At 45.0% G+C, this 23344-nt stretch overlaps 1 protein-coding gene across 1 annotated transcript in view; it reads right to left on the bottom strand.

Annotated features, from left to right (window-relative positions):
• Positions 1-23344, bottom strand: part of LOC132448320 (low-density lipoprotein receptor-related protein 1B-like) — a 191513-nt gene that overhangs the window by 115963 nt on the left and 52206 nt on the right. Inside the window, 4 exon segments of the mRNA XM_060039484.1 lie at positions 3683-3845; positions 4343-4600; positions 7184-7312; positions 8388-8507. Coding sequence (XP_059895467.1) covers positions 3683-3845; positions 4343-4600; positions 7184-7312; positions 8388-8507 — 670 coding nt within the window.

The raw sequence follows: 23344 nt of genomic DNA, 5'->3' as shown, positions 1-23344 counted from the left end.
ACCTTGGGTGGTCCGGCGAGAGATTCAAGGTTACTTTTGCTATAGCCTTACGGAAGGGGGGGGGGGGGGGTGGTATGTCATGACAACCCCTTAATACAATTGGGGAAAAAGTGGGGTTCTCGATGCTTTTACTGTCACACTGTTTGCCCTGTGAATAGTCCTTGCACTGCTGCGAGCTCCGGTGTTGATACATCACCTCTCCTCTCTCTCTCTCTCTCTCTCTCTCTCTCTCTCTCTCTCTCTCTCTCTCTCTCTCTCTCTCTCTCTCTCTCTCTCCTCTCTCTCTCTCTCTCTCTCTCTCTCTCTCTCTCTCTCTCTCTCTCTCCTCTCTCTCTCTCTCTCTCTCTCTCTCTCTCTCTCTCTCGGCAAGAGGAGTCTCATTAAAGGAAAAAATGAGAGAGGGCAGGAAAGAAAAAAACGCACAGGAAATGTGTTGAAACGAAGCTCAGTGTGCCTTTCCTTGTAGCCTCATGAATATAATGGCTCTGCTTCAGTATTGGAGTTTCCCCGCCTCGGCACACTGGGAAAACGAGGAGGACGGAGAGGCCTTTCAGCGGCTGCCGACGCCGAGGAGAATAATCAGGCGGGCATTTACTCCGTCCTTCTCCGGCGGATGTGCGGCACTAAAATCACTTATGCGGTGCCGCCGACGCGACGTCTTTCATCCATCACGGCTCCACCTGTCTCGGGGAAGCTCTGAGAAGCCATCAAACCGACGCGCCATCACACAAGTTCACCTTAGCGTGTGCTGCTGAAAGCTGTAAAAAAAAAAACAACGCTTTGGAGTGTTTGCAGTTCTTCCGTATGTGTGCGCGTGTGTGTGTGTGTGTGTGTGTGTGTGTGTGTGTGTGTGTGTGTGTGTGTGTGTTGGGGGGGTGTCTGTATGTCTGTGTGTAAGTGCCTTGTCAGTGTGTGTCGGTGTGTATTTGTGTGTGTGTGGGTGTGTATGTGGGTGGTTGCGTGTGTACGTGTGAGACGCTGTGTTTGTGTGTGTGTGTGTGTGTGTGTGTGTGTGTTGGTGTCGGTCTGTGTGTCGTGTGTGTTTGTGTGACTGTGTGTGCGCGTGTGTGTGTGTGTACACCTGTCGGGGACTCTCGGCACTGAGTGGGTTTATTTTGTTCGGGAGAATCCTTCATTGAAACGTCCTGCAGGGTTTGAGTGAGTCTGTGGAAGGCTGTGAGGAATCGGCACCGTCTAATGAAAGTCTAGACCGTAGGGGCCTTTCCGCGACATCAGCCAGCGCTTCCCCCGAAAGGCATTGCCTCAAAGGGACCCGGGACTCTCCGCGAAGGCACGGGGAGGAATCGTTTAAATTCCTCCATTGTAGCGCGGCTAAAAGGCTCCACGGCAAGGAGACGAGTACTATGGGTAAAGGTAATTTGAAAGTCAGACCCACTCCCCTACGACCTCCTCCTCCTCCCCCCTCCATCCCTCCCCTCCACTTCACCCTTGTTTTTCGGTTACAGGATGAGCTTATAACATGCAGCGAAAAAGGTGCCTGAAAACAAAGCAAGCAGTCAGAGGGAGAACAGGCCTCCTGATGAACAAGACGTCATGTCCGTTTCCTTTGGAAAGCCCGGAAAGCAGTTTCAGTCTCTGAGGTTCACAGGGCCGCATTATAAGGAACCCCCTTAACTCCAAGCCCTCTAAAGGACGATTGAAACTCCTTAACATCAGGAGAGAACCCCCTGTCATGGAGCCTAGAAAGATATCCCTCCTTCCAGGGTGGGAGTGCAATGGGGGCCATAGCTGAAAACATAATACACTCACCCTGGATCGGTGGGAAAGCCCCTGCTTGGTCAGAGACGGGGATAAGGTACTGGATGGGGTAACGCTAGCACACTATTGTGTGGCAAAGTCCAAGGGCCTATTTTGAAGTTAAACTGAGACATTCTCACACAACTATTTCTTAACTAACACTCACTGTTGCTAATTTAACACAAAAGCTGGAACTGTTTTCATCACAAAAAACATTATCTTCCTCCTTCTTACGCTTCTTTATTTCTACCTTGTATTAAGCACTGTCAAATCGCACCTTAACATTGTCATTTTCAAATCTTATAGCCAACCCTTGCTTATATAACAGTTCCCTGTATATGTGTCATATCATTTCATAAACTCTCAAAAAAGCATAATTTCAAGCACAAAAACCTAATACATTAGACCAACTACTATCTAGCGTAATACCTAAACTATTTTCAAATCTAAACCTTACCCATGCCTGGATGATTCCTTAGACACTATGGGCCCTATTTTAACGGTCTGAAACGCAAGTGAGAAGCGCCAAGCGCAAGTAGCTTTGTGGGCGGTTCTTTGGCGATGTCGCTAGTTTACCGGCGCGAAAAATGACTTGCGCCCGGCGCAAATCTAAAAAGGGTTGGTCTGAAGTAGCCTAATTACCCGTAGGTGTGGTTTGGGCGTAACGTGCAATAAACCAATGAGAGTGCCAGCTCCCATCCCCTTTAAGAGCCATGAGCGCATTTGAACCTGACGAGTTGATATTTTATCAGCGCGTCTGCAGTCTCCGATGAGACAGATGCACATGAATTTCAAACTTCAAATGGCTCAGTTTATGGCCAAATAATATGGCTTAATTCACGCATGGAATAAGGTTTTCTTCCACATCTTCAAATACTGAGTCCTATTTAATGTGGTTCTATTTAATGATATTTAATGATATACGCAATACATTATAAACATTGTTTCTTATCAGTATTGTATGCATTATCGTTGTCGTGCCCCCCCGTTAATATACATTGCCATGGACTGTATTACGCGTTACGTGTTTAGTTTGCGTGTGTTTAAACAGATTGACGCACACACACACGTGCCCGCGCGCGTGTGTGTGTGTTACACATACACACACGCGCGCCCGCATTCATTCATTCTTTTTAACACTCATTCGCTGTAAAACAATGTTCTCTCACGATCAAATACTCATCAATCCTAAAAGTTATGGGGATGTACACGATGTCTGTGTCAAGCAAATATGTATTTGCTGTACGGTGTTTGCAGATGCATTGATTTAAAAGTATAACTTATTACCGCTGTATCAGCTGTTCTTTCCCAAATAATTTATCAAGAATGTGTGGCTAGGTAGATGAGAGAAGCAAAGTGTATGCGCGAGGTGCACAAGCAACATTATGCATGCGCCCTTAAAATAGCATCTGAAGAACGTGCCACTGATTTTAAACCAGGTATTTCCAGGTTTGTCGTGCAAGTGGTTTCTGAAACGTCAAAATAGCACCAGGGAACGTTTGAGCCAGAATACGCCTCCTGCTTTCGCCGAGCCGCCCCTTGGGGCGCAAGATCATTCCCTAATTTACCGACGAGTGGCGCAGGAGGGAAAAGAACGCTCTGCGCCAGTTGCAAACTAGCAACGACACATGCGCCAGTGATTAAGTCAATTGCGCCGGATGCAAGATAGGGCCCTATATCTTATACTGCTTAGTTTATATATATATATACATATATATATATATACACAAACATATATATAGATATATTTACACCTAGTCTGGATCGTCATGTAGCCGCACTTCTTTACATTGTTACCACAGCCCAGGGATGTGTCAGCCCTGGCTCCCCACCAGGGCTGTGTCTGGGTTGTGTGAGGCAGGGAGGCAGGGAGGTAGGGAGGCAGGGAGGCAGGGGAGCGGTCGTTAGACGGAGCGGGGCTCACCCCATGAGAGGATCCAGGGCCACTCCTTTGGGATTCACCAGGTCCAGGTGCAGGATGGTGACGCATGTCTCCCCAGCAGAGGTGCACACAAAGATCTTGTCGCTGACGCGGTCTACGAAGTAGTAGTTGCCCGTCAGCCAGTCTATCGCCATGTATTCCACGTCTGTAGGAGGAGGAGACAACGCGAGTGACACAGTCAATGACGTGGTATTTTGTGTAAGGACCTGTCGTTTTTTAAGATATTCTCAAAGATCTCACAAGATTAGATAAGGCAGACAGAGAGGTAGACAGACGGACACAAAGTCTGATACACAATATATATATATTTATATAACAGACTTGGTTGTCAGACATTCAGACAGACAGATAAAATCACAAATGGACCCATAGATATGACAGACAGATAGCTAGTATCCTACATAAACCCATAGATATGACAGACAGATGACAGACAGACATAGTATCCTAAATAAACCCATAGATATGACAGACAGATAGCTAGTATCCTACATAAACCCATAGATATGACAGACAGATAGCTAGTATCCTACATAAACCCATAGATATGACAGACAGATAACAGAAATAGTATCCTCAATAAACCCGTAGATATGCCAGCCCCTCAGCCTCCAGATAAGCGAGGGGGACAGGCCAACGTACTATGCATGCTGTGCAGGGTCTTGATCTCCTGCTCCTGCGTGAAGCCCCTCAGGTTCCTCATCTTGGCGCAGCGCAGCTGTCCGGAGGTCTCGCCGGCCAGCACCCAGCAGGCCGTCCCGGCGGCGTGCCGGAAGTCCAGCGCCAGGCTCCCGTTGGCGTCCAGCGAGCGCAGGGGCTGCGGCCCCGATCCGTTGAGCTGGGTGATGGCGATGCGGTCCGGTCCACTCAGCAACAGCACAGGGGGGCTGTCCCCGGCGTCTACAGCGCACGGAGGGGGAAGGCCATGATAAGTGTGTGTGTGTGTGTGTGTGTGTGTGTGTGTGTGTGTGTGTGTGTGTGTGTGTGTGTGTGTGTGCGTGTGCGCGTGCGTGTGCGTGTGTGTTTGTATGTGTATGTAGGTGTAAAGGGGGGAGCGGGCTTCTTAATGTGGGCAATCTCATAACTCTAGCACAACACGGCAAATTTATTCATGAGTGTGATTATTGCGTTATTGAGTGCGTCTTGCGTGATTAGATTAGCCCCAGCTTGCGCCTCTCATTGGAACTCACACAGCAAATTAAGCAACATGCGAAGAGGGCACGTGGAGGACAAGCCCGGAGAGGTGTGCGTGTGCACCGCTGCGTGTGTGCATGTGTGTATGTAAACATTTTCAAGTATGTATGCTCTGTGTGTGTGTATGTGTATAGGTGTGTGTGTGTGTGTGTGTGTGTGTGTGTGTGTGAGTGTCACTGTGTGTTTGTGTGTGTGTATGGCTGTAGTATGTATGTGTATGTTGAGTATGTGCTTGCATGTGAGTGTGTATGTGCGTGTGTGAGTGTCGGTGTGTGTTTGTGTGTGTGTGTGCACTTATTTGTGTGTGGCTTCCAGTTTCCCATGTGCGGGTAGCCATGGAGGGATTGGGCTCAGTAAAGTTGACATAACCTGCTTTAAGGACTTAATTGAGCGCACGCACCCGGGGTGCACCCTGAAATCCCCCTTTATTTATCCTGATCTCCGCTCAAGTTCAGGATAGGTGCTGCTCCCCTAATATGGGCAATAAATCAGTTTGTCTGCCCACAAAAACAACTTCCCTCATGCTCCTGAATCAACTGGTAGAGAGCATTCACACACACAAACACACAAGTAAAGTCAAAAAGCACACACACACACACACACACACACACACACACACACACACACACACACACACACACACACACACACACACACACACACACACACACACACACACACACACACACACACACACACACACACAGGCGCCTTGGAGCCACACACACGCACACATACACACACAGAGGCACGCACAAACACACACACACACACGCACACACACATACACACACACACACACACACACACACACACACACACACACACACACACACACACACACACACACACACACACACACACACGGTTGAAACAGTGCTGGGAGTTTGGCCAAGCTTGTGTACAGTGTCCAGGAGTAAAACACTCAGAAATGTTTAATATTATTATTATTTTAGAGACCTTTTAAAGCCATTTGAGACTAGTTTTGAGTTAATCAATGTGGGACATGTTATTGTCAGTTAAAATATTTAAATAAATCATAATCTTATAATTTATACTTCATATTTCGGTCATAAAATCGATAAGGAATCTTGGCGTGCCTTCGGAGGTGCTCTACCACCAAGGTAGTATAAAGTTAGACATTTGATAACGGTATACAAATAGAGAGAAAAGTATTAATATATATTTTTTATAAAACCATTTAACCTAGCGGAAAGAAACGAAAGATTAAATCAAGACAAAATCCCAAAAAGACTATTTGTGCCGCAGAGTACTAACTCAAATCTAGCGGCGAACACCTTAATATGTTTTTCATACCCTACTGCATCCCATCAAGAGGCCTCAGAGAGCACTATGTAAAATTTATATTCATGAGTTTTTACAAGTAATGCTAACCCCATAGTTATCCCTGCACTGCAATCTTTCTCTGCTAAATTAATATTAATGTGTGTGAGCATGGGGTTCAGTTAAGTTTATGGGTAATCATATTCGGTTTATTCCTGGTAGGACACCAGTCACGTTGATTAAAAGCAGCATCGTTGTCGTCCTCCCCAGCTAGGTGTGCTGTGCCCGCGGCTATTTTCAACCCATTTGCGCCACAGTGACAGTAACCCATTCCCCATTCCCCCCCCGGCGCTCATACATACAAAATACATATTTCACCACACAGCTCAATGGACGACCCAAACACACAAACACACACACACACACACACACACACACACACACACACACACACACACACACACACACACACACACACACACACACACACACACACACACACACACACACACACACACACACACACACAGGTGTCGCGAGGTGAGTTTTTTTCCGTAGCAACACAACGCTACGGCGTATATATCGCGCGCTGTGTTCCGATGCGGGGTGTTCTACTCACAGGGCCCCGGATTCGTTCACAGCCCCGGATATTAACATAAATCAAGGTGACACTGGGCATTGTCTCCACACAAAACACTCCAGACTGCTCCCACTTAAAGCCTTATGCTCATTAATTTGATCATTATCCCGGGTCCGGACAGCGTCCGCCCCCGGTTCCCCGTGTGTGTGATAGATGCGGTCACGCACACACAGCATTCATCTTCAGCTCCTACGCCACGCGCAGGCGGAACCCGCGACCGAGGGGGGAAGACGGAACTAAAAAAGAAAAACTTGCGGCCTGGTCGTGATTGCCTCAAGCGATATTAATAGATATACGGCGAAGGCGGTACACGCTATGCAGATGATTATGTTGTTCTCCTCTGGTGCAGGAGTGCCGCGTCTCACCTTGTTTGGCTCTGCAGGAGACCCTGTCAGGCTGCAGGATGTATCCCTCCGTGCAGCTGCATCTGTACGACCCGTAGGTGTTCATGCAGGTTTGGCTGCATGCGCCATACACGGCACATTCATCATGATCTTATGGAAAAGGAAAGGGAGTCATTTGTAACGAATTAGGTGTGCTCAAACATGACCCAAATACATAAAGTATACTTAATATGGCCCCACTCTGGCACCTCGTATATAATTACTTTATAACGAACAGGCCTTACTTGGGAGCTAAATTATCCCCCACTCGCCAACTGCTGGTCTTGTCGTCCCCCCCCGCCCCCGAAACAGGATCAGATGCCGACGTTTCTTCCCACTGCTTTTCATTGTTTCAATACATATTCTCGTTTTCTGTGAATTGTTTGCCCTAGTACAGACAGACTGCCATGTCCAAAGAACCATGTCAAAAATCTTTGTGTAATGAGATCATGGGATTTCTGAGGCAGGCAATCAGTTGGCCGACAGAAAAACAACTCTTTCCTCGGCTGGGCTCTCCCTAACCTTTCAGACCACTGTCTCCGCATTCTATATTTAATTTCTCTTCTGGAGATTTTTCAGGACTTTAATGAGCTGGTGTTAAATTAATCTCTAGCCTTGAAGGATCGTCAAGGATCTTCATGTCATGGCGGACGAAAGGAAAGTGCGAAAGAAAGAGGAAAAAGACAAAAAAAATAAGAACAAAAGAACAAAATAATGAAAGGGAGAACAAAAGACTGAATCAAAGTACAAAAGAAAGACCCAGAGATGTAGGGAAAAATATGTGTATTGTGGTATTGTGTATTTGTGAGCAAGTGAGAGAGGGAGAGAGGGAGAGAATGAGACAGAGAGTATGGTGTGTGTGTGTGTGTGTGTGTGTGTGTCTGTGTCTGTGACTGTGTGTGTGTGTGTGTGTGTGTGTGTGTGTGTGTGTGTGTGTGTGTGTGTGTGTGTGTGTGTGTGTGTGTGTGTGTGTGTGTGTGTGTGTGTGTGTGAGAGAGTAAGAGAGATAGAGAGTGAGAGAGAGAGTGTTTGTGTGAGAGTGTGCATATGGGTGCGTGCGTGCGTGTGTGTGTGTGTGTGTGCGTGCGTGTGTGTGTGTGCGTGTGTGCGTGCGTGTGTGAGGGACAGCATGGGGCAGGTGCGTTCATTGAAAGGCACCACCTACTGGCCTGCCGATGAGGCCTACCTCTACAGCTGGTGCCGTCATCTCCCACCTCGAAGCCGTCGGCACAGAAGCAGAAGGTGCCGTTCCTCGTCATGACGCAGCCGTAGCGACACCGGAGCTCGTGGCACGCTGACAGGAGCTCTGCAGGGGGTCCGCAGAAGACAGAGAGAGAGAGAGAGAGAGAGAGAGAGAGAGAGAGAGAGAGAGAGAGAGAGAGAGAGAGAGAGAGAGAGAGAGAGAGAGAGAGAGAGAGAGAGAGAGAGAGAACAGAAATGTTAGGCCGATAGCATTAACTTTTTGATTTTCTTCACTACCCTTGTCTTTGTTTTCCTTGTATATTTGCCCGTTGCTCCGTCATTATACGGCATTTGAAAGCATCAAATGTCAATCATTAGCTGAGAAAATTGGGGGGAAAAGTCACGTGAAAACAATGACACCAAAAAAAGAAAAGGCCTCTCCACATGGAAACGTTTGCTTGTGACACTTTAGAGTTCTTATTGCCTTTGTGGCGCTTAAGAGGGAAGAAAGGATGCGGGAAGAACGTCACGGTTATGAAGAATATTATTAAACCAGGACTTCAAGTCGTTTGTGTAATACATGACTCATAGCATGCAATGGAATGAACCGTTTCCAAAAAGAGGGTGAACTGAGGAAACTGAAGTAGATGTAATTATCCTGCATTTCTAAAGGCTGAGCGTTAGAAGTTAGTCGCTGGGCCTTTCTGTTGACTCAAGCCTTCACAACAAACATATCTCGAAGAGCACAAGGCCCAACTTTACCAACAGCAGGCGCTTTGATGTCTAGAATTGATTGACGTGCACATGGCTTCTACTCGAATAAATTAAAATAACAGCAACATACTTATTTTTGGCGTGATAACACTCAGCATGTCGTTTATTCTCTGTCATCTGAGACATACGGTTCTGAAGCTATTCATTGTCAGGGAAAATGGAACAAAGACCAGCAAATTACAGCCACGATAAACACATCCCCCAGAAGTAGCGACATGGCTGAGAGGCCTCGAAACAAAGACAAAGTTTTAATTGCACAAAGACAGATGTAAGACAGCCGAACGTAAATTACTGTCAAGCGCCAGCCCAGAGGATGAAGGACTGCATTTGTTTATCAGGGATGTCATTCTCAGGCCATCTATGATGAGTAACCACAGCCCACTGGTTCACTCTTCAAGCCTGTATTAACACTTTATATCAGTGTGGGCTTTGCAACTTACAAATCCGGAGTTACCTCTATTTAGCAGGAATAACAAAACCCATTATTGGGTGCAGATCCATTGTGATCTTAATCCGAGGTTTAGTAAGCCCTAAAATGTGTTTGATGTTGACTTAATAGAGAAGAAGATAAAGGAAAAAACAGGACCGTTGCTGTGTACTGCATCTGTGTTTGCTCTCGACGGGATTAAATATTGACTTTTATATCTCGCCTAGTGCAAACAGCCATTCCAGGAAGATTACACTAATTTTAAGATTTCTTTGCATTCATATAGGGTGGTGCATAATGGCCTTTGCAAGAATTCCAAAAAGACTAAATAGTTCTATCTACTCACTGTATATGAAATAAATTATATGTAGTGTAAGAACTTGACATAATGAAGACAATTAAAATAATTTATTGTGTTGCTGGAAATAATGGACCTTGCAGTATTCTAGTATAAGTATTATTCCATTGATTTCACATAAAATTGGAATAATTACAATCCAGAATTTGTAAAAGATTGTTTGCCAAGTAATTTCAATGTAATGTACTGTAATTTTATCTTAGTCAACAAACCTGTCTTTTAACAGAGTGCATTAGAACAAAAGTGTGATTTAAATTGGCCTAATATTGTTCACATTCAGGAAAACCCAAATAAAGCAGAACAGCAGTTTACTATCTGCAGCCGAAAATAGTTGGGAATATATCAGTTTTTCGGTGTCATGCCCGAACAGCTCTGTGTTCAAAGCACACTACTGCCTTGCCAGTTGTGAAGTCACTGGTTAAAGAGGTAGTGTACTAGCCAAGACATATAACATAGAAGCATTCATGTGTGGGCAAAAATAACTAAAAACCCAAACACCACCATTTCATACATTGAAAATAACACCTTTTCAAAATGTGAGCTATGAGCTAAATTTAACGCAATGGTTTTGTTCACAGATAGCACTAGCAAGCACTTGAATTGCTAAATTGCTGCATTCGCTATGTAAGACTTGATTTAAGAAGAAAATCCATTTACAGAAAACATTTTGAAACATATGATTAATTATTAACAATAATACAAATAAATATCTTAATTATGCCATCAGTGAAATAACGCATGCGTTGAGTGAGACTTAACACAGGGATGGAGACTTCTCGACGAGATTCGGATACCAATGTCTTCTTTCACCGGCAGTGTGCTACACGGCTGTCAACCCTAATTAGTGCGGCTCAGTAGCTTTTCATTTGTCTTTCCCAATTATTATCCACATCAGATCAGAGAGCATCACCACGTGTCTGGCCCCATATGCCTCAGCGAAAGGCGTGTGACACACATGCTCTGCGCCCTATGTGCGTTGGCCCTCAGAGACTTTAGCATTGTCACACACACACACACACACACACACACACACACACACACACACACACACACACACACACACACACACACACACACCCTGTTTGGTAACAACCGTGGCTGAGATAGCCGGAAGCATGCTACACAAACAAGGAGAGGTTCACACTAATCCTAATGGATCTGCAGCATACAGGTGCAACATGGTAGGCTCCTGCTCTTTCATGCAAATGTTCACGAGCACAAAGGCACACACATTTACATAGGCTACAAAGATACTGGATACTGTGTGAGCTGTATGGGCTGAAATGGACTGCTTCGACGTGAAATGTGTTTATAGAACATTAATATACAGTTAATATGAGTATTTAAATGCGGCTTACAATAAGGTTTTAACACCAAAGCCCTTTTGGCATTTTAAAGACAGCCGAACACAGGGATGCAAAGCATGTCTGTTGTTAGGCAGATGTGTTTTTAACTTTGCCGCCCATTCATTATCGATCACACCTTGAGAGAATGGGGCCAGTTAATGGTTTAGAGCGGTCAAAATGCTTGAAATAATAGCTTTCGGCGGTTCTCCAGAAGGCGACGTACGGAGTCTCCAGCTGTATTACCGCGTGTTCGGTCCACTCGGAGTGAAATAAGCCCCGATATCACTCAAAGTCAACAAAAAGACACATAGGAAATCCCTGCGAGAGAAAAACACAGGCCCCGACGCATTAAGCAACGCAGATGGTACCGGGCTCAAACGTATAACAAATGCGGTAGTGTTTCACTGTCAACGCGAACACCAGAAACGGCTTGGCCGAGGCAGAGAGGGGGGACAGGGGGGCCGGTGGATCCCGGACTAAGGAGTCAGTTCGCTCACATCTGGCCTAATTATGGCTTCCCCCGTGGCCTTTGGACCCAGACGGCCAGGCCGCCTCTTAGCCAGCCTCTCCATTTGCACTCAGGCCTTCTAATTAATGGACATACGAAAATTAAGATGCTGACCCAGCATTTGAGGAACAAATCCAGAGGCTGCTGAGGGACTTTCAAGGAAACGTCGGATAAAGTCCCCCGTTCCCAAATTAGCAACTCAAGCTCTTTTTTTCTGGTTGGTTTGTATGGCTGGTACCATTCTTCTGGTATACTCCGGGTGGCAAAAGAGACACGATTGATGCCGGAGACGAAACTGGGACATTAATGTAATTCATATCTCTCGGGGTGAAACATTTCAAGCACTTCAAAAGTGAACATGGGGTAATACTGAGCACATAAAGCACTGTGCGAACACAGTGCATTAAGCTAAATAAATGTTGGCGAGACAGAGCCGGTGGCTTTGAAGTTGCCATGCAACAGTTCAAATGTCTCAGAGGCGCCTACCTTTTTGGCACTTTTTCAAACCGTCTTATTTTTGTACGTAAGAATTGAGTTACATGCGCATACACATGCACTTTTAATCCCAGGGCTCGATAACGGGGGCTCGCATGTGACAGCAAATGTAGTTAATCCCTCAAAGCGTAATTTGCTGAGGGATTTGAAAAAGGAAAACTAGTTCACTCCTGCCAAGCATCTGACATGCCCTTAAAAAAGTGGAAGAAACGCCACAGTGACGAAAATGGGGGGCCTTCACTGAACAATGAAATTTTAATTCCAAACCACTCCTGTGTAATAACCCACCGTCCTCCTCCCCCTGCTACAGGATTGGATGACACAAGATTGTTTCCTCATATAAGGAAGAGTTATGATATGAGCGACAATATCTGGCAGCGCTGCAAATCAACAAAGTGGAAGGCATGAAATATTGAGTGCCAGAGTCCGCCTTTGCCAATTCTAACGAGACACAATAAGTAATGTATACACATAGCTACTTACGCACCTGTCCGTGTGCCTGTTTGCCTTCAACACAATTAAAATCTGGAGGATAAACTTTGCATCCAAAGCGCATTATAACTACTTAACGTCTAGCCACGGTTCCCGGAGATAAGGTGGAACAACAATTAGGCCTACATAAAGCGCCTATTTGCTGTGATGTGCTGAAGCCCAGCGCTGCCGGGAGTCGCGTAATATTTTGGAGCACATTTGGTTGTGAAATCAAGATCAGAAGTGTTGAGATACCCCACATCGTTTTGTCAACAATTTTTTTCATTATTTCATCAAATGAATGAATACCTTAACCTTAGTTTTTTTATTTGAATTGCGTAGCAACAGTGATACAATTGCATATCCTCGATTGCAATGTGATTGTTCTCCTTGGTTGAAGAACACTTGATTTTAATGTGGTATTTCGCGGACACTCACAGTGCAATTTTCATGTCGAGTCGCCCGCCGTTCAATAAAACCAAATGAATCCCAGCTCTGTTTGTTCACGATAACATTCATTAGTTTGTTATCAAGACAAAAATAAGACATTCGTGAAGAGATAACAAGTTCTAATCTCGTTATGACAGAACGGGCAAAAACATATTATCCCACCCACGGCAGCGTTATCTGTACGTAGTTTCGGTAACTACTATTTGCGCGAAAGGACTATCACATGTCCACTCTTCTTTTCAACCCCTGGAGAGTAATCGATTTAATAGACATGCTGACATATCACAGAGATTGAGACAGGTTGGGAGTGCTTTTGTTTAGCCTTAAAAAAGTGAAATTCCATGAAATATATGACAATAGACGCCATGACAGATGTCACGGCGTCAGGCTTTATTTTGGTTTAGCGGTGGCTCAGGCAGTCCCCATCCGGCCAGAGGAATGTGTTTTTTGCTTGCCTGCACTCTTGCGTGGTGTGGTTTATTTGGCTTTGTTTTTGTATTGGTGCGGGTCGTCCTAATTAAAAGTTAATCAAGTGGGATAACTGAATGTTGTTCAGCGGCCGGGGGGAGGAGAGGGGGAGGTGAGGGGGAGGTGAGGGGGAGGGGGGGGGGGGGCAGTTACGTGTGTCTGACATTGATTTTCATTAATCATCAAGGGCAGTGTCGTCGTCTATCTTTTTTGTGTCATCTTCAAAAAAAAATTTAAAGCAAAGAAGCACGGATGCCTTCATAACAACACTAATAATATTAACAATAATATTATGATTACTTGATGAGTGTTTTTTAGTGAATCAGAGCGCCGCAACCATCATGGCAACAGCCACAAAGAGCACAAACAAAGACAAAGTGAAGGATAAAGTAGCACACAAGAGAAACAAATCAACAAGAAAAATAAAGAGAGGTAAAGGAGGGAGACATAGACGAGGCCGGTAAGGAAGATAAATGAGGCAGAAGGGAGGCCTGGTCGGACGTTGGAGTCAAGGGAGGGGTTTGTGATAGAGAAACAGATGAAGAGGTGATGATGATGAGTTTAAGGGCTGATTCAAAGGCATATTCTATACATCAGGGCGTGATCAAACAAACAGGGGACTTCGAAGCAAGGCGGCTTTTGGGAAGACAATGTCGTAGCAGAGCTCCTTGTCCTCAATAAAAACGGGGGTGGTGGTGGTGTTTATGTGTGGTGGTGGTGGTGATTGGGGGGGGGTCGGCTGAGGGCAGCAGAGGTTCCCATGGCTGGGAAGTGATGAACCACCACTGAGTGGCGAGACTCGTACCCTAGCCCAGGAGAGGCAAACCAAGGGAGACAAGCATTTGACAGGCAGTGGCCTGACACCAGAATCATTGGTGCGTAAAAGACCTTTAGCTTCCCACTCACAAGGAAGGGGGAAAAAAAATAGTATTTTTTTGGCAGGGGAGGGGGGTGGTGGGGGAGGGGGTTCAATTACACAAGGGGCTGTCAAAGCAGAACCCCGGAGAGGGCCGGTGGTGACGTAACAGCGCTTGCACGTTTCTCCCTGGCATCCTGGCAGATGATTGTGCCAAAACCTCTCCTGTCAACGCGAGTGAGATCTGGGCAAACATAGCATTAATGGAGAAGGCGCGCTGGGAGCTGTTGTTTCCTGGTGACACTTCCTGTGTTCTCCCGTAACGCTCCCTCGTCAATGTCAAAGTAGTCGTCTCCTTCCCACAGATCGCATGTTCTCGGAGCGAAATGCCTGTTTCCCCAAATGAGCTCGATAGCCGAACATCAAGCGCCTTTCAACCGGTGTACAGCGTTGCGAGGGAATCATTGACAAAACAGCCAGATCTAAGGGCTTCTAAATTGGTTCAGAGTCCTCCTGTTTCAACTGCACACCATCAGTACGTATCTCACCAAACACAGATCGAGGAAAAACTGAATTTCCGTTTGTCAATGAAAGTGCAATGGGAACTAACAGCAGGCTGTGATTGTCTGGATGATTTGGGTCTTTGGACAGTTATCCCTGGGGGACATTCTGCATACGGGAAAGGTTAACGAAGACTGAGTCTTAGGCTGGATTATTGATAAGCATTTTTACCAATGACGTTTTTGGGGTGAACTAATTTAAAGATGTTCTACCTGGCCTGTACATTACTGCATACAAATTGGGTTCTCCTTCCTGCAAATGTCAAGCAATCATGGAGGCATTAAGCTCTACCATGTTATCAGTGGTGAGTTTAGTGCTGTAGGTTGAGATTAGTTTGGGATAAAAAAATACCAAGGTACCTACTAATGAGATATGTAAATGTCAATGCGAAATAGAGCCCTTAATTAACCATTATGCACTCAATGTCTCATATCTACATCTTCATTCCACCCCACTAACTGCATCGTCTACGCTAATATATTATGGATGACAAAGTTGTAGCTCAACGAGCAATGTAATACCCTGGCCTCCGCCCACTTCCCCATTCATTAAAAGATATATAAATCGGTGAGCGAATCACATCCAGACCAAAGCAAAATAAATCCTATTGGCTCTGTACAATCCATAAAACCAGAATAGTCACTACAATATCTATCGATAAACTGAACTCAAAATTACAAATTACTTCACAAACAATGTGGCGCCAATGTTGAGAGCAGAGAATGTTCTTAAAATATTGGTAACACAAGCCAGCTGAAACTAGGTGTTTCATGAGTTTCTGAACAAACTCAGATGTCTATCTCTTCGATTTCTATTTTTATTATCTACCGGTTTAGGTATGAACTCCGGAAGGCCTAAAAAGGAAACAAACCAATTTAGACGTCGAAGGAGATCATTTGCTGTGGAGATCTAAATGAAACATCCTTGGAGTTCAATATTGAGAGCCGCCTGTCTTCGACAACAAATAGGTAAGTACGATAACGCTGTGTTTAATCTTATCGTGCTTGTTCTCTTCAACAGTATAAAGGACATATTTCTGCCTGTTTGTTTGTGTTACGGGGTCGTGGAGGCTAACTGCCATCCTAGAAGCAGATACAGAGTTTACATTTTGTGATTGCTCAGGGACACTATGTTATCCACGTGAATGAAGTAAAGCCCTCTCTTACCAGAAGGCCAACCTTCCCTGAACCTGTTATCTTGGCATTGCTCCCTTTAAGACATGGCCCCAATAAATGACATACTCAAGTTGAATTTCATTGAAAAAGTTTGAACCATCTGTTGGCCTTGAGAGAAATACAAATTTCTGAACTACAATAATAAAACAGTGTTTGAGAAACGACATTGAACCGTTTTTCTAAACAGTAATTATCGCTCTGAAGACCAACTAGGGTAGTATACTCTCGGTTTCTTCATCCTAAGAGAATTGTTGGTTGAGATAATTAAATGCCAGCCCACAATATGACAATCAACATCATTGTTAAGATGTTGCCTTATCCAATATCTTTCTGTGCAAATGTAATGTCCTACTCGCACAAACACTGACAAAAGGCAGCACAATTAACTTCTCTATGTTTGTATGTGTGCATGAGTGTGTGTGTGTGTGTGTGTGTGTGTGTGTGTGTGTGTGTGTGTGTGTGTGTGTGTGTGTGTGTGTGTGTGTGTGTGTGTGTGTGTGTGTGTGTGTGTGTGTGTGTGTGTGTGATACCTGGTTTAAAGTCAGTGGCGCGTTGTTCAGATGCTATTTTAAGGGCGCATGCAGTATGCGCATGCGATGCATACGGATTGCTTGTGCACCTCGCGCGTACACTTTGCCTCTCCCATCTACCTAGCCTCACATTCTTGGTAAATTATTTGGGAAAGAACAGCTGATGCAGCGGTAATAAGTTGTAATTTTAAATCAATGCATCTGCAAACACCGTACAGCAAACACATATTTTCTTGACAGAGACATCGTGTAGGCCTACATGCCCATAACTTTTAGGATTGATGAGTATTTGATCGTGAAAAACATTGTTTTACCACGAGTGAGTGTTAAAAAGAATGAATGAATGCGGGCGCGCGTGTGTGCTCTGTTTAAACACACGCAAACTAAACACTTAACTCATAATACAATCAATGGCAATGTCTATTACCGCGGGGACACATGCATATTAGGATAGCATACAATACTGATAAGAAACAGTTTATAATGTATTGCGTATATCATTAAATAGAACCACAGTTACCGCATATCATATGTTATATCATATACGTTTTCTTTGCCGAAATTTATTTGAGGACTCAGTATTTCTGAAGTTGTGGAAGAAAAACCCTTATTCCATGTGTGAATTAGGCCATATTATTTGGCAATAAACTGAGCCATTTGCAGTTTGAAATTCATGTGCATCTGTCTCATCGGAGACTGCAGACGCGCTGTCAAAATATCAACTCGTCCGATTCAAATGCGCTCATGGCTCTTAAAGGGGATGGGAGCTGGCACTCTCATTGGTTTGTTGGACGTTACGCCCAAACCACACCTACGGGTAACTAGGCTGCTTCAGACCAACCCTTTTGACACTTGCGCCGCGACGCAAGTGTCATTTATCCGCCTGTAAAATAGCGATAGCGCCGTAGAACCGCCCACAAAGCTACTTGCGCTTTGCGCTTCCCACTTGCGTTTCAGACCGTTAAAATAGGGCCCTTGGGTGTCACAATGAAGAGAAACAGCTCAATTTTTATGTAACCTTTAAATGGCCGGGGTTGAGAAGGTGCATAACCTCATTCAGGTGGTATGTCACAGTGAAAAAACCAAGCACAATCTGGAACGTGATTTAAGTGGTGGGCAAATGTATTCATCCTTGTTTCGTGTGTGTGAAAATAACTTGTTTCTATGATGACAGGCTAGCAGGGAGGGGAGGACATTCTATGTGGGAAGGAGGAATTGGGGTTCCTTCGTTTAGGCCCTGGAGTTAATGAGGTTCACTGCGTTGGAGCTGCAGCATCCACGCATTCCTCAGCAGACCAGTGGGAACACAGTATGTCCTGCCTTCCTGAGGCACGACTGTAGACTAGGGAACAACATGGGAAGAAGGGAGGTGTGTGTGTGTGAGACTGCTTCGCATCACACATCAGATGTGTGTGTATGTATATATATATATATATATATATATATATATATATATATATATAAAGTAAGTCCGGGAAGGGCACAATTCCAATTTTTTAGGATAGTCCTGGTCTCTGGTGAGCTGGTAATTGTGTATGTGCATGCGTGCCTGCGTGTGTGTGTGCGCTTGTTTGTCTGTGTGCATGTCTGCGTATCTCTGCCTGTGTATCTGTGTGTGTGTGCGCGTGCGTGTGTATGCGTGTATGCGCGGGCGTGCGTGCCTGCATGCATGTGTGAATGAGTCCCTGCGTGCCTGCGTGCGGTTGTCCTTCTGTGTGCACGTCTGTGAGTCTGTGCGTGCTAATGTCTTCACATATGTGTCTAATTACGTGGACACACAAACAGGAACGGTTGATTTGTGGTGGAGAACGCATTGACCATGTGGTCTCGGGTTCATCTCCACCCTTCTCCCTCTTCCCCCCAGGTCTATGTCAGGGGCCACACGGGGCCAAGGCTATGAAGGGGGCCACATGATTAAGAGTGAAAACGCCTCCTGAAGGTGAACAGGGCTTTGCTGTATTTTCCCATCTGGACACCTTCATGTGAAGGTCTTCTGGGATCGGCAGCATGTATATTCATAAGGTAAGGCGGGCGGGAAGCGAAGGGAGAGAGTGAGGGGGTGGCGGGGGGAACCATAGTAAAGTTTTGCAAAAGGAGACCCAGCTGGCCACATAAAACTTCCCTTTAGTGACCTCGATTCCTCCACCCTCCCACCGTGTGCACTGCGTCCGAGTAGGCCCGGGGTATTTGTGTCCCTGTGTGAACCCCGGGAGGTCAGCTCCACACGGGCTGGAGCAGGGGGGGGGGGGATCCATTAAAATATGAATAGTTTTTTTTGCTCGATGATGAATCGCAGAATCAGGCCCAAGAGGGAGGCCCTCCATGCGGGTTTTTTGGCCGCGCTGAATGGAGCCCATCGAACAAACGGTCCTATAGAGAACGGATCTGTCGAAAGAAAGTTGAATCAGGAACAGAGTGAGATTACGGATGATAATCAGGGGGAAGATAAGTCACGTGTTTCTTCTTTTCTTTTTTTTAACGCTATAAATACTCTGAACACATTTTCTGTGTGATGAACTGAACAGGACTGGGACCCGACTGACCCCTTGGAGATAAACGTCTGGCGCATGTTAGCTGTCAGAGAGCAATGTGAGGCTGTGTTACCGCCGCTGGAGTCTGGGAGGTTGAGAGTAAATGCAAAATTGAAATGAACACATAGTGTATGTATGCAATGGGTCACAGCAAAGGTAAGGACAGCGGTTGCAAATTGCCTCAATTTACCTTAGTTTATGCGTCCAACCGCATGCAGTTTATACAACTCTTAGCAATGTACGGAAGATAAAAAGGCTTGTGTTAGGGAGATGCATCTGCACGCGCCTGCTATACGGCATTAAGGCTGCTTCATGGTGATATATCACCATAATTAAACAGATCCACTAAACGTACTCCCGTCTCGGGAAAGTGGAGAGTGTGAGGGACGCAGGACTGTGAATCAGCATCTGCAGCAGCCTGCTGCCATCTCCAATAACAACTTTCCACGAATAGCCAATGTTTGCATCATTTAATGTAATTCCAAAGGGAATGAGAAAAAGGTGCCGGTTTGACATAAACTGCAAGCAGAATTAGCGACCCAGAAGTGTGCCACTTACTCTGAACATTGGAGGGCTTTGGATTTAAAGGCCGTCTGACTCGGAGGTTTAAAGTGATGGGCCTATTGTGGTTCATTAGCATTAGATACATAGAGAGCATGAGTAGTTTGATGTCCCTATTCCAGTTTGCGATGGACAATTTTCTAGATACGTCTTAAAATTACACCATTGGGATAAATGTGTTGTAATTTATAATACAAAATATAATGCATAGCAATTCAACCAGTGTAACAAATGAACAATACGATGAGATACAATTACATTTTAGTGCAGGTTTAGTTTGATACTATAGGTCGAAACGATCTTCAACTACAATGTAATGAGCCCTATAATGCCTTGATATTTAGGGCGGGATTCGAAGGGAAAGGGAAAGGTAGCATATAAAGCATATTCTGCAGAGAAACATGTTAGAGAAACAGACAGAAGGCCACAATAAGCTACAACTTTCTTGTGGCACTTGTTATGGGAAGATGTACTACCCATTTTGAAAACCTCCATGATAAACCTGCCATCCTTCATCTCAATAATGTATCCATAGTAACAAGTCACACATTCCATTAAAGTGAGAGGATACAAAGGTCCAACAAATGTAACTGAAATAACATCCCATACAATTAAAGTGGATGGATCGCTTTCCTTCACCCATTTCACTGTACGTGGAAACACACACATTTATATATATATAGAACTGATGCTTTGTGCAACAATGTAAAAGCCTTGCACTTTTGTATGATGCATGTGTACGCCACCGATAGCCCATACATCGTGTGATGCACGAGTGCACTATTGGATGATTAAACCAAAATCACCTTTACACAATGCTCGTGTGTGTCATCCAATTAATTTCCTTCTTGTGTCGTCCATAATTGGCTCAGTGTGAGATCATAGGGCTCAGGGTCTTGCGGAGTGTTGGAGTGAGAGCAAAATTAAAGTGACAGAATTAGACAATCCTGTGTGTGCGAATGATTGCATACAATTTAGCAGGTCCATAGGCTAGGCACCTGCATAAAACATGAGAACAAAAACTATCTTGAGCAGCTGACTAAAACGCATCACTTCCTGGATAGCGGGATGTGTGTGTGAGAGAGCCCGGGCCATTATGCAAACGAGTGAATATCATTGTACAGCTATAACGCATTTCTGTCACACATTTGCCAAACTCTGTCTTGGCAGCCGGCCCATTCAGAACTCATTACTCTTTCACTATCAGATCAGATGTCCATACTTAATTCAAATTACGTTTTTTATATTCTCACAATCTCACTCTCTCACGACGTTACAAAGAGGAACGGAAAGCTATCATTTATCAGATGATGTATGTCATAGTGATACATAGTTTCCCCAATCGAAATGACAAATATAAGACGCAGCAGTGTCGTTTCTGAAGGGCACTACATCCCTGCTGTTTGTGAAAGTATCTGCAATATGTGAAGGAGCTGAAGCAACTTCAGGCATCCTTTTTTCCACCAACGTGGCAATGGGAGAAATAGTTAATGTAACCGTCACACATCTCAATGGATTCCCCAAGAGCTATACATGTCATTAGCTAAAAGGGTTCTCTTTAAATAAATCTTTGCTCGTCCAATATTGTAAAAAAAAAACAATAAAAAAATGCTAACGTTTGTTAAATGCCAACTCTTCATTTAGAACCGATGTAAACGATGTAAACGATGATGTGTTAATTAGTCAATGCTTTTATTAGAAAACACCCACAGGAACACCTAGACGCATGGATAAATACATGGCCTGACGCCATTAACAAACCCAATGTTTACGGTTATTCTGGACCGCTTGCACCTCATGGTGTCAACTCGTTTTGTCGCGACCCCCTAATCAACAAGTGTACAACACACACACACACACACCGCTGACAACACCGGCACAGAGTAACCCTCGGTAACACAGTCAACCGGACAGCCGATTAAAAGGCCCCAGAAGCGATGCATTATTTAAACTTCCTGTCACCGTGAATGAGAACACTTAAAGTTGGATTTAACAGCCAGCGGGGCCAGCAGGGTGTCATGATCCATCCACATGACAGCGCGGCGTCTTCGGGGCACGGCGGACTCGCTCCGGCGGCCCCAAGGCCACAGTGTGGGGGTCTAATTGCACACACAGAAGAAGAAGCGGCCATGGCAGACAAAGATGGAGGGCCTTTTTTTTTTTGATATTTTATATTTTGTCTTCTGATGGGGGAGTGTGGGCGAGAGCAGGAGCAGAGAGTGCACACGCAGGCTGCTAAGTGGTGAAGGGGTTGCTGGTTCATTCTTCAAAACCATCACTTAACAATGCCGCCAAACTTACAACAACAACACCCAACAACAACAACAACAACAACAACATCTCATCACAACCACCATTTTTGCTCCAAGGGCAGATGATGACAACGAGATCAGAAGCTGCAGAGCAGTGTTTAAAGCCCAGAATGGTGTACAGGAGTATCATTTGGGTATTATTGATTTCAATGTGGGTCCATCCAACTACCATGGCACCCTTTGACATTGTTTCACAGCAGTTTGAGAAGTAAATGATTAAAAACATACAGGGTTACCCATGATTTATGGTCAATTTCATACATTTAAATTACCATTTCTAGGGGCCAAACACACTCATATTGCTCACAAATACAATGTCCACCCACTTTAAGATCAATATTAATTTAATCCCAGAGTCTCTTCTCCTAGGCAACCTACCAAGTCAATTTATCAGTGCAAGCATTATTGTACTAGAGCGCAACATTGGATCAGGTTTCTTTTTTCATTCATTCTGTCGTGTCCTGGCCCAACGAACACACCCTTGGAATTTTTTCAACTGTGACCGAGAGGGCCATGCTACCCTGCAGTAGCCCGCGGCCACAATGCTCCCACGCAGACCGTACACAGCGAGACACCACGTCCTGTCCCGGATCCATCCAGGACATTAGTTCACATGAGAAAACACAAGATGAACTTGCATCTCTAAGGAAGCGTCTTTTGCTTTTTTTTCTCTTCTCAAAGGGGCGTGCATCCACAGCACCTTGACGCTGATGACTGTACAAACTGCTGACAAATTATGTCACTCTTTTTGCATGTGGTTGTAACACCTTGTGCCCCTGTGGCTTCCCATGGAACTTGCACAGCCAATTGGAGTAGTAAAAAGGAATTAAGCCTTTAGAATGGGTGCCCTGGTCTCTAGATAGTAAATTGACTACTTTATAAGTTGAGCAAGAGAGTCGCGATGATCTGGAACATTTCAGCCAGCGCAGGCTGAGGAAGAAGGTACTACAGTATGCTCCCCCTAATGATACCACTTTGCACATGGTTTTTCCAATACGGCGGGGAAGAAAAACGTTGAATTGGTTCTGAATCAGAACAGCAACCCAGAGCAAAGGGGAGTCTGAGAGGGGGTATCGGCTGTCGAGACGAGTTTATCTTTACACACCTCCATAATTCACCTTCAAGACGCACGGAGGCG

This window comes from Gadus macrocephalus, chromosome 20 (genome assembly GCF_031168955.1).
Source record: "Gadus macrocephalus chromosome 20, ASM3116895v1".
Lineage (NCBI taxonomy): Eukaryota > Metazoa > Chordata > Actinopteri > Gadiformes > Gadidae > Gadus > Gadus macrocephalus.
The sequence above is the reverse complement of the archived record's forward strand: the minus strand, read 5'-3'. Positions and strand labels throughout refer to the sequence as shown.